Consider the following 16,764-nt stretch of genomic DNA (forward strand, 5'->3'; position numbering starts at 1 on the left):
TCCAATGGAAGCTGAAGACGGTGAGATTTTCGCTGCATGCACTGAGTCAGTATTTTTGTAGAGCCGCTGTCGCTAACCTCAGCTTGTTCGGGTTGCTTTGAGGTCGCAGCTGCTCCCTGGTGGTTACCTGTGAAAGGCGCGGACTGGAGGCACCCGGAAGGGCCCGGCTCGACTCTGCTGCACAGGTGAGGCCGGGGTCCCGGGTGTGCTCCCTTCCCAAGCAGAGTCCTGTGCCTGGCGAAGGCACCCAGTGGCCATCTGCACCTGAAAAAGGATGAGAGCGACAAACTCTGATTGGTAGGACAGTGAAATGGCAGGAAATAATGTACGTAAAGCCCCAAACACCGCCGAGCTCATAGAGGCTCCTAATAAGCGCCTCTGTCCTGTCAAAAAGTTGTGTCGTGTAGATTTGTTTTCCCCTTTGTAGGCCAGTTACAAATCTCATGACATGTTTAGTCTTGTCCGTGTGCCCCTCTCACGGGCGGGGCAGGGTGAGGAAGACCGTCTATGGATGAGTGGTTGTGAGGTGCCAGGTGCCAGGTGCCCGGCACACGCTCCAGCCTTGGCGGAAGGGCCCCTGTTCCTCCCTCCAGTCCTGACTGACATATTTCGAAGCTTCCATCTGACTGAAAAAACGCAGGGCCGCAAGTCGGTCAGCACGTCTCTGGGGTGGCAAGGAAATAATTATCTCAAGCAAAAATAGCATCGCACGTTAAGCCCTGGAGATGGAGGGGGGTTTGGGTCAGGACTCAGCCTCTCAGCAGCCCAAGAAACCTGCTCTCCTAACCCACTTTTTCGGATGGGATTTTCAGCCTCTATTTTTGCCAACATTTTCGGGTCCTGACCTCATTGTCGGGGACCTGGGAGTACGTGGAGCTCAGCCGTCGGGCCATAGCCCCTTGAGACATGGTGGGGATCTGGCACAGCCCGAGTTGGCAGCCTCCGTGGTGGGAAGAGGCTGAGAGGTGGAAGGCCACGCGTGCGGTTCTGGGGTTCCTCTTAGCTCCCAATGACCATTTCCCTTCCTGAATTTAATAGTAGAAGAGAAAGCTAAGGGGATAAGGGAAGCTCAGAGGGGTGTGCTGCTGTACTGACTGAGCCCATCTTCTGAGAAGAGCAGTGCTAAAAGCAGTGGCTGGCACGTAACAGGCACTCAATAAACATCGTTGGAAGAATAGATGGAAGTCGTGGTATAATTGCTGCAGGGAATTCAAAGCTGTCTGAGGGGTGCAGGAGGAATATGTGTCCACTTGGAAGAGTGAGTGGGGAATTAAAGTGACATGGTGCTGGGTAAATGTGCGTATCTCCTGTTTGCAACCTTAACCCGACCTTCCTCACCCTTCTGTACCCTTAGAAAAAATAAACGCTTGCTTGGCATCTGCTAGAGTGAGGCAGATTAGCTGGCTAATCTGTAGTAGAAAGACCCAAAGTTTAAAGGCAAGTGTCACTGGTTGGGTTCTCTGGACACAGACGCTGAGATAGAGCTTGGGGTGCAGAGCACTTAGGAGGGGCCCACACCCGCGGGAGGGACAGGGAGAAAGCAGGCGGGGCAGGGGGTGAAGCCATGACTACAGTGCAGGCCCAGGGAGTCCCAGCCAACCCCGCAGGGGCCCTGGGGTGTATGTAGCCCATGGGGTTGGGCTCAGGTGGCCGAAATGGCTGGGCCTTCTGCCCCTGCTGTGGTTAGTCCTTGGCGGCTCTGAGCTGGCTCTCTGCAGCTGTGGAAGGCCCCGAGGGAGCCGGCGGCTGGAAACTTCGGCTGACAGCACTCCTGGCGGCTGGGGCAGCACCGGTTCCTTAAAGGGGTACCTGGGCTGTGTATCTCCACAGCCACCTACCAAGCGACCAGGTGAGATTCTGTGGGGGTCTAGGCCTCCCTGCAAAGTGAAGAAATGTTTTGAGTCTACTTCTACGAGGAATTATCACCCACTTGGGAGCCTGGGATGTCAGAATCCCGTGGTGGAGGGTGACAGATGTGGTCTGGCTGGGGCTCGCGTTGGGGACCAGGACCGCCTCAGTGTCACAGAGTGAACTGAGGGTGACTGCGAGTACTTAGGAAGCCGGGTCCTGTTCCCTGTTCCAGCGGCGCTCTCGCTCTCCCCAGGCAAGACCACCCGGTTCTCCACGTCTCCTGGCACGACGCCGTGGCCTACTGTGCGTGGGCCGGAAAGCGCTTGCCCACGGAGGCTGAGTGGGAGTACAGCTGTCGAGGAGGCCTGCAGAACAGGTACGCACTCGGAGGGGCTCGTCCTGAACCTGGGGGACTGGCTTTGGTTAGAATGTCGGTTTAAATGACCACCACAGCTGTCTCGTCCCGGGCTTTCCTCATGTCCGTGAAGTTCCTAGGGAGACTCCGCTGGGTGGGCCACCAACCCCTCCCAGCCCCACAAAGCCAAGTGTCTGGCGAGGTGGCGCCCTGCAGCCCCTAAACGCCCCAGCAGTCCAGGCCCCCGGGTTACATGGTCTTCCTTAGAGCCTGCGGGCCAGCTGCCTTGCCTTAGCATTCACTCACATTAGACGTCTCCGGTGGCAGTGGTGCTTCTCCACTTCCAGAGCCATGAGATAGAAGGCGCATGTTTGGGTCACATCTTCTAGGCAAGGCTCCTTAAAACAGCGAAGCCTTTATGAACGTGTGGTGTGACGGTGCCTGATCACGCTACCATATAAGTGCAGAACGATGCCGGCTACCCCAGCCTTCTCCGAGTCCTTTTAGTTACGTGATTTATTTCAGGCCTCCTGAGGTTGTTGTGAATGTGACATGAGCTAGTTATGCAGAAGAGAAAAAAATACCCGGATGAAAAGCTTTATTTATTTATATACTTAAAAGAAAACCAAAATAGCTCACTCAGAGCGAGCCAGCAGTGGGCCCGGTTTCATTGCACTCCCGCCCTTGACCGCAGCCCCGAAGCCTGCACCTGTGTGCCAGGCTGCCTGACGCCTGTGTCTCTCCCGACAGACTCTTCCCCTGGGGCAACAAGCTGCAGCCGAGAGGCCAGCACTATGCCAACCTTTGGCAGGGCGAGTTTCCTGTGACCAACACGGGCGAGGACGGCTTCCGCGGCACCGCGCCTGTGAGTAGCGAGGTTTGCAAGGAGGGCAGCAGCGACGGGCACGCAGAGCCGAGCGGAACGCACGCGAGGCTTGGCCGGCCCTCCACCAGCCTGCAGCCCCCTTCCTGGGCTCACCTACGCCCACACATAGCAGACACTAATAAGCAAGCAAGCAAGCATGCAGTCTGTCTTTATAACGCATTTTCCTTTCCGATTCCGTTCTGCTTGTTGGAGAAACTTTGGAAAACCAAAAGGGCACAGAGGAGAAAATGAAAAGGGCCTGGAATGCTGGCAGCCAGAGACAGCCCCTGTCGGCCCCTGGGCGTTTTCTGTGCTGATGCTGCTTAGGGTGGCAAGTAGGCTGTGGGTGCTTGCGATGTGCCGGGCCCGATGCTAAGCCGGGTCAGGATACCCACTCAGTGTGGACTCAGCTCTGTCAGGTAGGCCCCGTTATCCCTGTTCTCCAGGTGAGCAGCTGGAATGCAGCACAGCTAGGACTTAACCAGGTTGGTTAGTCCCCTTGCCTGCCACACAGGTACATGCCGGCATGTGTGTTTCTGCGGTGTATGTAACTGTGTATATTTTACGTGGTGCTTTTGGTCACACTGAACACAGCACTTACGACCCTACTCTGTCTCCCTGCTCGATATCAGGAACATTTTATCTGTCATCAACAGTTCTTCACACATACATTGCCTTTAGCAGCTAGATAACCTGTCATTTGAACAAACCCTAATTTAGGTTACTTTTGATTTTTTGCCAAACAGCACAGTGAACTTGTCCATAAATGTTAAATGTCTCTCTGATAATATTTTTAAGTTAGACTCCCGGCAGTGAAATTAATGAGTCAAAGAGTAGAACGTGTGCTTGGCGAGCATTGTAGGTATATGGCCGAGGTGTTTCCAGGATGTGTGTGGCATATTTCCCTCCACGCGTGCACGAGGGTTCTTTTCTCACGGCTCTCTTGCCAGCAAAATCACACGCTAATGAGGATGTTAAAAACATCCCATTTTCGCCAAACACAGTGAGGATAGCAGGTTTGTGGTGGGGGATTTACACCTTCCTGAGTTTGTTGTTTCTGAGAAAAATTTTCTTTCAACAATCTTTCAAACAGCTGTCATTGCTTAAATATTTGTAATTTTGTTTCACACAAAAATAATTCTCCCAAAATGCATTTGTAAGTGTAACATGGATATGTCATTTGGAACATGACCAAATGATTCCAAGATTTCCACTGAAATAATAAATGAATACTAAGTCTGTTACTTATAGATATTGTTACATACAAGGCATGATGGAAAAGGGGAAGAATGACGACACCCTTGAACTACAGAAATTTAGAAATATTTCGAGCTCTAGCAGTGAAAGCATGATAGGTTTGTTTTTGGTAGAATTAATGTAAAAAATAAATTACATGAGAATTTGTAGCCCTTGAGTAGGCATGAGAGCACCTGTGTGCACATAGATTCCTTATTTGGGTTAAGTACGTGGTAAAGGAACCAACACCAGCCAATGGCTAATGGCTGCATTGCTCAGCGGAGGCGAAATATTTACTCTTCAGACCTGGTAGTTGGTTCCTCCGAAATTTCCTTCAGGATCGCTGGTGCTCTCACGGACGCATTGATTATTCAGTAAAACAAGTGATTAGAGGTCTTGGGGACTAAGCGATCTCAACCTTTCCTCTACATGGGTAAGATGCCCTGCCAGAGCCTTCTGGGCACTGTTGGTCAGCAGAACTGGTGTGGCAGGATGAACAGAATTTCGGGTAAGACGCCCGAAGAGGATGCTCGGGAGACCCCAGGAAAGACGCTGGGTGATGCAGACAGCAAGACAGTGGCCACCGGAGTGTTACTCACTGCTAAGGAATGTGCAGCACGTCCCCTGCGATGCCCTAACACTCAATGTGGATGGCCCTGGAGTGTCGGGCCCACACCCAGCTTTCTTCGGCAGGGGCCACACGAGGGAGTCTGGCACGAGTGGGGCCTCAGCAGCCTGGATCCCCTCCCGGATCCTAGGCTCTGAGACGCAGGGCCACTGCGAAGCCTCTGAACAGCAAATCATATAAGAGCCCATCAGTTCTAGTAAAAGGTCCGTTTTAGGGAAGGCTGTATTGGACATTACGAGTATTTTACGGCATTTACTGCTAAAGGATTTCATATCACTGTGTAAGCACAGGAACCTCCGATGGAAATTGCCATTAATCCTCAGGTCAGAGCAGGTTTTCAGAAAGCACAGAGTTCCAAGTGAAATTAGGACACTGCCGATGCTTCCAGTCGGAACAGTGAACTGGGAGTTCAGCAGGTGTCTGCTTGGAGTGTACTCAACAGAACTTACCTGAAGAAATTGCTGTGGACGGTCCTAAGACAGAGTTAGAACAGTTACCACAAGCCCTCAGAGAACCGGTTTGAGAAACAGGACCTGAGCAGAGAGGAGCCAGCCAGCTACAGAGAGGTGACTTCCACCTGTGTTTGGAACAAGGCTTAAGATCTGTATCTTAGATGGAGACTGTTTACAGAGAGAGTGATTCAGGTCCACCTCAGCTGCCCTGTTGTGTCACATGCAGTCGCTGAAAGCAGGAATGTAGCCGTGATAATGGGGTAGGCGACAGTAAAATCGCCCCCTCCCCTGTAGTTCATGTATTTTATTATTTCCCATGTGATTTCAAACTGCGCAAACTATTCTGACTACTAAAGAACTGGATTTATATTTTGCTAGGCTGCTGTTATACAGTTATTGCTGTGTTTTAATTTTAATGCCTTTTAGCTCATTCACCTGAAAATAAGCATGTTTGAAGTATTATATTTCTCATGTTCATTTGTTCTCTTCTGAGGTTTTGTGGGGAGGCTTTGGTTAGTGTGATTAATTTAACAACGAGCAGTTAAAATTTGTATTCTTCGTAGTGGCATGTCCACATATGGTAATTTTGGGGGTGGTCACCTCCAGATTTTACCTCACTTAAACTTCAAATTATTTAAAGAGGGAAAAGCTTGCAAACCTTTGAGTGGATCCTGTTATTTCCTCATCTTATGGTTTAACAGAGCCAGATAGATTAAATTTCTGGATAAGGGTTGGCGCGGGAGAAGCACCTTGGTTGACAGGCTGAGAAGCACCTCAGGCCAACCGCCTGGGAGGGGGCGCCCCAACTGCCCCCCCCCATTCTATGAGCCTGAGAAACGAGCCCCCCAGGATGCCCATGTCTGCATTGCTCCTGCACCCCGCCCCTTCTGTCCCTGAAACACATTCATTTCTTCTTTTCCTTTCTACACCTTTCTGCTGTTATTTCACCTGCGCTCTCTGATCATCTTCAAATTTTTGAGAGAACAGTTTGTACCTGTGGCCTCTCCTCTTTACTGTCCTCTGACCTTTGAACTCTGACCCCAATTTCCAGGTCTGCCCAGACACCTCTACCTTTGTCGGAGAGGATGCACCTTCCCCTAGAAATCGCTCTCCCTTGGGAATTTCCGGGGCGTTGGCTTCCATTCTCTTTCCACTCATCTCTTTCGCCTCGCATCCCGCTCTGCCTCGTAGAATTGGATTTTTTATTTTCGGTGCATTCCTTTCTTCCTCATTAAGCAGCTTGACCTCTTATGTCCTTGAATTCCTTCCTGCCTTTAGCCCACATGCATGGAATTACCCGATGAACCGCCAACTAGGTACTGCTGGTCCACAATGGACGCCGAGCTCGGAGGCTGAGTGGTGAAGACTTCAGCCTCCCGCCGCCTCAGACTCATTTCTCCGTAATCCTGATCACCCAGCACTCAGATGTTTCCAAATCCATGGCTAGACCTGGAACCTGAAGCCAAATAGAGAGGCATTTTAGTTTATTCATTCCTTTAGTCCTACTTCATCAGTATGGCCGGGGAAAAACCCATTAATTTACAAAAATATTTTTTAAAAAGCCCCAAGGATAACTTGATTTTTTTTTTTCATTTAAAAAAATGAAATTTTTCTTTCAGTTTGAGGATTTCCATGAAAAATGTTGGGAAAAAAATTAAGTCACTAAAATAGAAAAACTGTTCTGATTGTTGTTCATTTACAGTTTTTTCTCTTACCCCCCCTTCCCTCCCTCCTTATAAAACTGTTTCACTTTGGTTCTGTGTCTGTGACAACATGATGTGGCAGACAGTCAGACGTGCCTTTGAGATGTGATAGAATTGCTGGCTGAAGAACTGGACAGTTTGCCTCCTACTTCCAGATTCCAAAGACTGCAAACCCCTTATTACAAATACGCTGGATAATGAATTCACATTTTCCTTTTAAAAAGAAGTCTCCTCAGTGTTTTGATGATAATGGCTGAGACTTAAATAATGGCTGAGACTTAAATGAGTTGGAAGGGGCTGCTGGAGAACATAGAATTGCCCTGGGATCTCAGTGCTAAAAGACCTTGTATGGCCAGCATAGCTGAGCTCTGACGCCAAGACTTATATTTGGTCCAATATAAAGGTCCTGTTATGCTCTGAAGGTCTAAATATCATCTACCCCTACCCCAATCAGATACAGATTTGACTTATGATCAATATTAGTGTCTCTATTGGGAATAATTTGCTGGCTTTCTTACCATGTAATATGTATAAACTTTTCTCAGGTCTCTGAACTCCCCTTGAGAGCTCATAGCCGAAAAATGTCTCTTTATTTTCTATATTTTTATTTTTACATTGGCCAAATTGCATTTTGACTGTTGGGATGACAATTAATATCCAGGCTTTGAAGTCATAGCTCTTAGTGCATTTCTGCACCAAAAAGGTTTTCTAAACAAGATGAGTAGTTTGACAGCATTTTTCCTTTTTGTATTTGTAGGTTGACGCCTTTCCTCCCAACGGTTATGGCTTATATAACATAGTCGGGAACGCGTGGGAGTGGACTTCAGACTGGTGGTCCGCTCACCATTCTGCTGAAGAAACGCTTAACCCAGTAAGTATCATCCTCCGAGTGCGGATCTATCCCTGAGCCGCCTGTGGCAAGAACTTCCTGTGATTCTGAGGGGTATTTACGTACTCTTGGAATTGATCATTTTTAAAAAATTAAATTTACTGGGGTGACATTGGCTAGAAAAATTATATAGGTTTCATGTGTACATTTCTGTAATACATCATCTATATATTGCATTGTGTGTTCACCACCTTGGAATTAACCTTGCAGTTTCCCCAGAGGGATATTAAGCACATCTCTTATTTCAACATGAAAGCGTTATGTAAAAGTGTCTGTGAGCATTTTATACGCTGCCGCATGGTGATGGGGATAATTACTTCAGGGAATCAGCGTATAACTTTAGAAATTCTGTTCAGTCTCCTGAATTGATCAGAGTGAGATATATAAATAACTATGCAAACTTCATTAATGTGTCACTAATAACTGGTGAGATCTCCTAGATGGTATTTATCATTGAGCAAGTTGCCTGAATTTTGACTGATTGAAATTTTGATTCAGGAGCAAGAAAATGAGAAAAGGTAGTGCTTCCTGGGTGGTTGTGTCAGGAAGTTGAGTCATTTTGTGATTATTTCCCGAGCTCCGCTGCATGTCAGGTCCACGCATCACGTATCTTAGAAACTCAGGACAGCCACATTTGTCTGAGTCTTGCTTTTTCCGAGATGGGAACAATGTTGAATGCAGCTAGCATACCACTCTGCCTCTGAAACCACGCACTCCCGGCAGAATAAGCAAAAATGGAGACACTACATGGCGTGTGTGTGCAAAGTACTTCGTTGAAAAAGAACATCTGAATATTTTTTGTTGTGTGAACAGATTGGGGCAAAACCACCATGTAAACATCCTATCTCTAGCAAACTAGATATTCATAAGTCAGATTGAAGAATGTATATTTATACCCAAACCAGCTTGACTGGGAACTTGATATGCTGAATTTGAGACCTTAAACTTTCAAAAAGGCACGAAGGATGATGGTAAAGAAAACTGATTCTTCCATCTCTTCTCAGCGGAGCGTTAAACAGCTCAGAGTAATTGAAGAAACTGTTAGACTCTGTGCCTCAGGCCCTTTTTCAGAAGTGGGGATAAATTTGTTTGAGATGCCTGGGTTTCTTCCCACAGCAGAACAAGGGGGCTGGTCATGAATAATCTAGACACACAGGGGGTCTCCTTTCCCAGGTGCAGATGAAAAAGCTGAGTGTTCAGAAACTCTCCTTTCTCCCTCATTCTCCTTGTACTTCCTGGCCGGGCCGGGGGGAATAGCGGTCAAAGACAGCCCACATCTCCAAAATGAGGACAAGATTGTGAACCTCTCGGTGGGTTTGTGGCTGAGAGACGCTGTTTTTACTGGCATCACGTGACTTGGCCTTTGTTGTGAGAATCCGAAATGGAATTTTCCCCTTGGATGAAAGCATCTGCCTGTTTGGAAGGGGCTGCACCGGGCTGCAGAGTCCTGGCAAGTTGTAAATGTATCTCTCCGACCATCTGCTGTCGAGCTGAGTGCTTATAACCTTTCCAGCTTACAATTGCTTGCGTTTCTCCTAAGGATTTGCAGGAACATTCACATTGTTTTCACCAGTCCCGGGCTCTCTCTTGGATGTTGTCCTTTGCTGTATAAATTGTTCTCATTTAAGGCTTCTCTTTGTCATGGTGGCCTCATTTGCTTCCTGATTTGACTGAGATAAAATTCAACGATTTTGAGAACTATACCCGAAATCCCTAGAAAACTCATGCCCCATCATTCAAATCTTTTCAACTTTCCCTCACTGGCAGCCGACAAGCCACGATCATCTGTCATCTGGGTGACTGCATCAGCCTCCCGCTTGAGCCCCTACCTTCATAACCTCTGCTCCGTGGCTGCTAGAACCATCCTGACAGAGAGCAAATCTAGCACCGCCCCTCCTCTAGTTAGAATCCTTCAGTTGGTTCTTGTCTGAAGAATGAAGTGCAGACTCTTGAATATGACTTGTGAAGGCTAAAATAATTTAGCCCTTGCTGATCTCTCTTTAGCTGTACCTTTTTCTTCTTTTTTCAATATTTAATTATGACATGTTACAAAAATTCAGGGAAGCACACAAAATAGTATAACAGGCACCCATGTTCCTACCGTTAGATTTAACATATATTATCAGTTTACTGTATTTACTGTATTTCTTTTAACAAAAGAAAAAGAACAAAAACTGTTCTCTTTGTCAGTATTTGGTATTGTTGGTATTTTTAATTTAAACTGTTCTGTTCAGTGTGGTTCTTTAGTCATCATATTTTAAAATCTGCATCTGATAACTCTAATACCCGGCTACCCTGTGATCTGCTTCTGTTGTTTGTTATTCTTGGTTTTCAGTCACATCTTGTTTTCTCATATGCCTAGTTATTTCTGATCGAGTACTGGACATTGTATGTGAAAAGTTGTAAAGACTATTGAGATCTGGATTGTGTGATCTTTCTCTAGTGAGGATTTACCTTTGCTTCTGGAACCTTCTATTTCAGATTATAAGATTTTTATTGGGAATTGAGGTGATTTGATGCTGAGCATCAGTCTCTGTGAGGGCTAGTCTGGGTGCCAACTACGAGTCTAGGGTTTTGACCATGACTCTCCTTTCCCGAAGGCCCTGAACTGCAGTGTTTTGTTTTCTTTCGCCATGAATCTGTTGAATGTTCTGTGCAGCTTTTTTGCCTTGTAGTTGCTCCCGTTTGAATTAACAGACCCGCAGGGCTGTAGGCTCACCTCTCAGGCTTCCCTTCTGCCTGGGTTCGAGCCTTGCAGTTCCTCACATCGGTGGTGGTTCTCACTGGGTCTGTTTAAAACTCCTATTTCCTCTGAGGTTTTAATTTCTTTGCCTTGTTCCCTACCGGACTGTGTCTCTCCAGTGTCTAACAAAGAACCAGTAAAGCCAATTCCAGATACATAGAAATGAGGGAGGTTTGATCCCTGTTCCCACTCCAAGCGTTTCAAAAGCACAGGCTAGTTAGAAGCAAGCATTTTCAGGGGAAGTTTGACATATCTATGTGATCAGCAAACATTCCAGCATGGGGACTGAGCTCTTCAGTGTCGTGCATTTATGTTAGCCCCAAGACAGCTGCTGATGGCAAGTCACCATTTAAAGCTCCTTTGGAGAGCTTGGGGAAAGTCAGTGTTCTGGATGACAGGCTATTCAGGGGACTTCTCTTTCTTATGCAGTGACTTCCAGGGAGCCAAAGCCAATGACTAGCATTTATTTTATTGGGCAGTCATTTGTGGCAGAAGCAGGTGGTGGCAATAGCCTCGTGTGCTTTGTCCACACAATCCCAAGGAAGGTTGAGGCATTTGGCTGTTTGAAGTGAAGGTCAGTTTGGGCTTAGCCGGTTGGAGGTTATGGGGATTGTGTGTGTGTACGCGTGTATGTGTTTTCTGAAGCTACATACGATGGCATCACCCCCTTCCATGCAGACACAGTCCAGGGTGTGACCATTGATGCTGCTATTTTTTTAAGTTAAAAAAAGTGACTTCTCCCCCCACCCCCTTTCAGCTACCTAACCTTGAGACCCCTGTTAATCTGTGGGCGTATGTAGTGCCCTCAGGAAAGGTATGTGGGAAGCCCATATAACTTCCATATTTCCCACACCTGCATCCTCATGTCACTGCCAGGTGCCATGCTGACCTCCTCACTGATGACGTGACAGGTGGACTGATCAAACCTAAAGGGACAGAGTATCATTTGGGCAGCCTTTTTTTCTAAGAGAAAGAACTTTAGTCTTGGAATAAGTCGCAGTAACTTGGATTATAGCTGTCATTTAGTATTAAAGGAATCCCTCTAAACTTAGAATATATTGTATCTCTAGTTTTCTTATCTACAAATTGGGAATAATTATAGTATTGGGACTATGTTTAGGAAATTAATTTTATCTCCCTCTCCCTAATGGACGGTGGGAATCTTCCTGGAGGAAGAGCTGATGAGTCCGTTTCCACTTTTCTTTGTCGTCTGGAGCAGGTTTGCTCATCCAACAAAGAAGGGCTGCTGAGAAATAGAAATGAGCTTGAATGTCTATGGCTCAGATATTTAGATCCTGTAAACACATTTGCAAACACATGCTTCTTGCTCAAATTCCAATTGCTATCTGGAACTTCATAAAAATACTGTTTCTACTTCTCAATTTACCTCCAGAGCCTCATGTTACAGCCACTGGCTCTTTCTGAGCACAAAGCACAGGACACCCAAACGTGTCATGGCTGCTCTGAGTTTGGAGGATCAGTGAAGGTGGGAACTTGCAGCCCCCCCCACCTGCAGGAACCCCTCCTCTGTGGCCCCTGACTGCTGTGGGCCTGCAGTCTCCAGGGAGCGAGCCCTTTCTAACACCTGGGCAGCTCGTGTCATCAGGTGATCTCACTCAAGGTTCCTGTGACCCCCACAGCACTCCCAGTCAGAGTTGTGGAATCACGTGTGGTCTCGGTCAATGTGCAGACGGTCGCCACGCCCTTCTCCACTCTAGCCTTCCAGATAATTAGTGACGAGTGTGTTTGGGGTACGAAAGAAGAGAGAGGCCTCAGACCTGCCTTGTGTGTGAGAGGCCCACTTCCCCTGCTGCCTAGAGCTTCTGGGGGAGTCAAGTCAAAGCGCTTATACTTCACAATTACAGGGGCTCCCCCACTGAAGGGCTCAATGTGCTTTTTCTCTCTCCCTGTCTTTATTTCTCGTATTCTCAAAATATTCCTGATTGTGCAAAAGGAGGCGTGTGGTCTCCGTCTGGTTTATTATGAAAATTCTGGGAGTGGAGAGCGGTGTAGACTTTGCCCCAGATTTGGAACTTGATTTGCACAGTCAGGACTCAGTCCCAGATGTTCCATCTCGAGACTCGTACGGGTTTCCTGGACTCCAGGTGTGTTTGGAAATACTCAATGTGAAGGTCTGCGCACTTCCTTGGAGTATTTTGTCACCAGCTGCGTATGTTAAGTCAGGAATTTCTGCAAGTGTTATGAAGATGAAAGATAAGAGACATGCATTGCTCTGTCATGTAGCGGCTTCTTCCAAAAGCAGGGGGAGGCAAGAAAAGGTACCTCTGGCTTCTTATATCTGGAGATTTTGCATCAGTTTCCTCCCCTTCTTACCCTCCTCACCTCTTATTTCCACTGAATTGTTCTTTAACATTATTGATTTGGCAAGTAGGTTTTTGCACCTACCGTTTGACTTATTGGTGAATTGTAACGTAATGTAGTGCCATTTTCTGTTTCTATAGCTTTACCTTTCGTGATCCCTGTGCCGTTGTGCGACTCATCTGATCTTTCCCAAGGATCTGGAAATATAACCATGTTATTGAGAAGAGAAAAATCGAACAGTTCAATTGTCTTTTTTGCCAGATTATTCTGGGATAATGTGGATATGTGGACAGATTGATAATGTAGATATATACGTATCCATGTGTGTGATTTCTGTATAAATATATGGTTTTATCCATTTAGCGAAATTTATTGGCAATCTACTGAATGCCAGACTTGTGTGCTGGGTTCTGGGAATCCACCAGACCCGATCCCCTTGCTCACGTGGAGCTGGCAGATGCCAAGGAATCAAGCAGACACACGTGATTACGTAACCGTGCATATGTCGTTATTACACGTAAAGAGGAGTAGAGCTTGATGTTTAGAAGCGTGCAGTCTTGGAGTCAGACCTGGTGTCCTAGTTCAGCCACCTACTAGCTGAATGACCAGGGGCAAGTCACTTAAACTCTCATCAGCGTCCTCACTTATAAGTGAGGAGATAGTCATACCTCCTGTGGAGTTAGAGAGGGGTTTCAGGGAGATGCCACAAAGAAAATGTTTATTGTAGTGGTTGGAAGCACTTGATAAATCTTAATTATGATTACTATGTTTTATGTGTAGTGGAAATTTAAATACAGTAAACCAGCAAGCTATGAGTGACACCTCACTTTGAAATCTAATCTGTGGAGACATTTATTGTGGACTTTTTTGGGGGTGTAGAAAGATATTAGCCATCTGGTGTCAATAATACTCGTCTCCAGGGACAGTCTTGACTTTATACTCACTGACGGAAGTAAACACTGCTTCTGATGAAAGGGCCAAAGTCACGGGATTGGGCACTTAGCACTTGTCCACTCTCCAGGGTCCAAAATAAAAGCACGGCAATCTTTGAGTTTTCTTTGGAAATAATGTTCCACTACAAATACCATTTGGTATAAGCTAATTGCTTATTCTCTCACGTAACTTGCTAATGAGTTGTCACTGAAGGACATGAGGTTGTGGGTATAAGAGAATGTGATAAATGAAACCCTTAGGAAGATTAAGCTGTGTTTATTTTTCTCACTTCAAGCAGCGCTTAGAGCCATAGCTGGCTTTGCGAACAGGACTAAACAGCTTTACACTGTTATTCTGAGAGGTGGAAGCGATTGAGTCTGGAGCAAACCTCTCAGCACACCTAGTGTGTACCCTGGGATGCTGGTGGCTTGGTTCTAGCTGACCCAGAAGTCACCTTCCTTTAGGACAATGCTGCTGTGGACCAGACACAGGTTAGGTTGAAGCAGACTGATTTCTCTGCACTTTGGAACGAATCTCCCCAGGATGGGATGGACCGTGGATGTTCTTTTGGGTTGTTCCTCAGCATGTTAAGCTGCTGAAAGGAAGGACCACCTGCATTGTTAGACGCCCACTCCACTGGGCTGGGCACAGCCTTTTGCAGCTGATGAGGAGCTTCGTTCTTTGTTGCAGAGATCCAGGCTGTTACTTATTTCCTCTTAATAGTTGCTTCTTCTGTGTTTATGTTGACTGGTTTTCAATACATAGATGTTTTATGGCCTTTTGTTGAAAAACTACCATTTGTTTTCACAATTATTACAGTCCACGCCTTTAAACAGGTCATATGTACCTACCGTTGTATAGGTACGAGTAATAACCATTTTCCTGGGACCTCACTGCTCTTTCTTCTCGCTCTCCTTCCTGAATGGAAGTAGAATAGAGCGGCTATAAAAATTGAGGCCCATGGCCACCTTGTACCCACTAGGATGGCTACTATTTAAAGAAATAGAAAACAACAAGTGTTGGTAAGGATATGGAGAAATTGGAACCCTTGTGCACTGTTGGTAGGAATGTAAAATGGTGCAGTTGCCATGGAAAACAGCATGGAGGTTCCTCAGAATATTAAAAATAGAACTATACAATCCAGCGATTCCACTTAGGGTATATTTCCAAAGAATCGAAAGCAGGGCCTTGAAGAGATATTTGTACACGTATTTTCACAACAGCATTATTCACAACAGCCAAAAGGTGGAAGCAACCAAGTGTCTATTAACAGATGAAAATGTGGTCTATACATGCAGTGGAATATTATCCAGCCTTAAAAAGGAAGGAAATTCTGTTCCCTGCTACAACATGGGTGAACCTTGAGGATATTATGCAAAGTGACATAATCCAATCATGAAAAGACAACTACTTTATGAGTTTGCTTATATAAGGTACGTAGAGAGTCAAATTCGTAGAGACAAAAGGCAGAATGGTGGCTCCCAGGGATCTGGAGGAGGGGAGAATCGGGAGATAGTGTTTAATGGGTAGAGGTTCATTTCTGCAAGATGAAAAGAGTTCTGGACTTGGATGGTGGTGATGGCTGCACAGCAGTTTGTACTTCATATCACTGAACTGTGCACTTAAAAATGGTTAAAGTGGCAAATTTTATGTTATGTGTATTTCACCACAATTTAAAAAACAAGTTAAGGTCTCTGAATGAGGCCCCTGAAAGAAGACTGTGTTGCTTATCTCCCATCTTGGCATGCATTTATGGAACGGACCCTGGAGGAAGCGAAGTGACTGGGGTGGTGAAGCTTCAAGGTGGAAGGATCGGATGGACGCCCCACTTGTGTTGAGTGGTGGTGATGACAGGACCTCCTAAGGTCTCCAGGGCAGCAGCTGCAGTTCCCAAGTGAGGACGCTCAGGCCGAGTAAAGTGACGGGACCCGGGCTGGGTGCTGGTGCTCCCACCGCCCTGGCCTGCGTGGTGGCTCCCTGGTGGTGCCTCGGCTCACCCTGTTGGACCATTGTAGTTTTCCTGCTGATACTTTCTGCTTGTAGCCTATCTTAAGGCCAGGACTTTACATGATGTGCTTTTATATCAATGGATTATAAAGGGGCTGAACTGTTTTTACTCACACTTCTGACACCAAATGTGGCGGGCTGAGGGGGTGTTCCCATCAACAACCAATTCTCCAACTCTCTGGATGTCACCTAGGGTCCTTCAATTCAGTTTGGTTCTGACACCGACCACCCGGAGTTCGTGTCGGACGCCACAGACTAAGGGCTTAGTCCCGCTGGCCTGCCCCCACTTCAGATGCCAGCTGCCAGTGAGGCCACAGGCTGGCCGTGCTTCTGCCCGGCAGACTACAAATGTGGAGGTTCTCATGATGCCCTCCTCGGGTCTCATCATTTGCCAGAACTCCTCACAGAACTCAGGAAAGCACTTCACTTACAGCTAGTGGTTACTTATAAAGGGTCCCAGTCAGGAACAGCCACATGGAGGAGATGCAGAGGCGAGGCGTGGGGGTCGGGGGCACACAGCTTCCCTGCTCGTCCCGGCTTTGCCCCCCTTCCCTCCACACCCCTGTGTCCAGCAACTCAGAAGCCCGCGGAACCCTGCCATTCAGAGGTTTTATAGATGCCTAGCTAAGCAAGCACGATTGATTAAATCATGTGCCATGGGTGCTTCAACTCGATGTCCAGCCCTTCTTTCCTCCTGAGGTCAGGCGGCGGCTGAAAGTTCCAGCCGTTCTAATCAAGGCTTGGCTTTCCTGGACACCAGGCCCCATCCTGAAGCCATCT

General features: G+C 46.9%; 1 protein-coding gene across 3 annotated transcripts in view; it reads left to right on the forward strand.

Annotated features, from left to right (window-relative positions):
• Window positions 1-16,764, forward strand: part of SUMF1 (sulfatase modifying factor 1) — a 60,778-nt gene that overhangs the window by 21,906 nt on the left and 22,108 nt on the right. Inside the window, exons 4-7 of one of the 3 annotated variants that reach the window (XM_019667134.1) lie at window positions 103-185; window positions 2,084-2,227; window positions 2,957-3,071; window positions 7,848-7,961. In XM_019667134.1, coding sequence (XP_019522679.1) covers window positions 103-185; window positions 2,084-2,227; window positions 2,957-3,071; window positions 7,848-7,961 — 456 coding nt within the window. Of the gene's footprint in view, window positions 1-61; window positions 186-2,083; window positions 2,228-2,956; window positions 3,072-7,847; window positions 7,962-16,764 lie in introns of all 3 variants that reach the window. The other 2 variants (XM_019667136.1, XM_019667137.1) reach the window with 2 other exon arrangements.

Source organism: Hipposideros armiger, unplaced genomic scaffold (genome assembly GCF_001890085.2).
Source record: "Hipposideros armiger isolate ML-2016 unplaced genomic scaffold, ASM189008v1 scaffold_483, whole genome shotgun sequence".
NCBI classification, from domain to species: domain Eukaryota; kingdom Metazoa; phylum Chordata; class Mammalia; order Chiroptera; family Hipposideridae; genus Hipposideros; species Hipposideros armiger.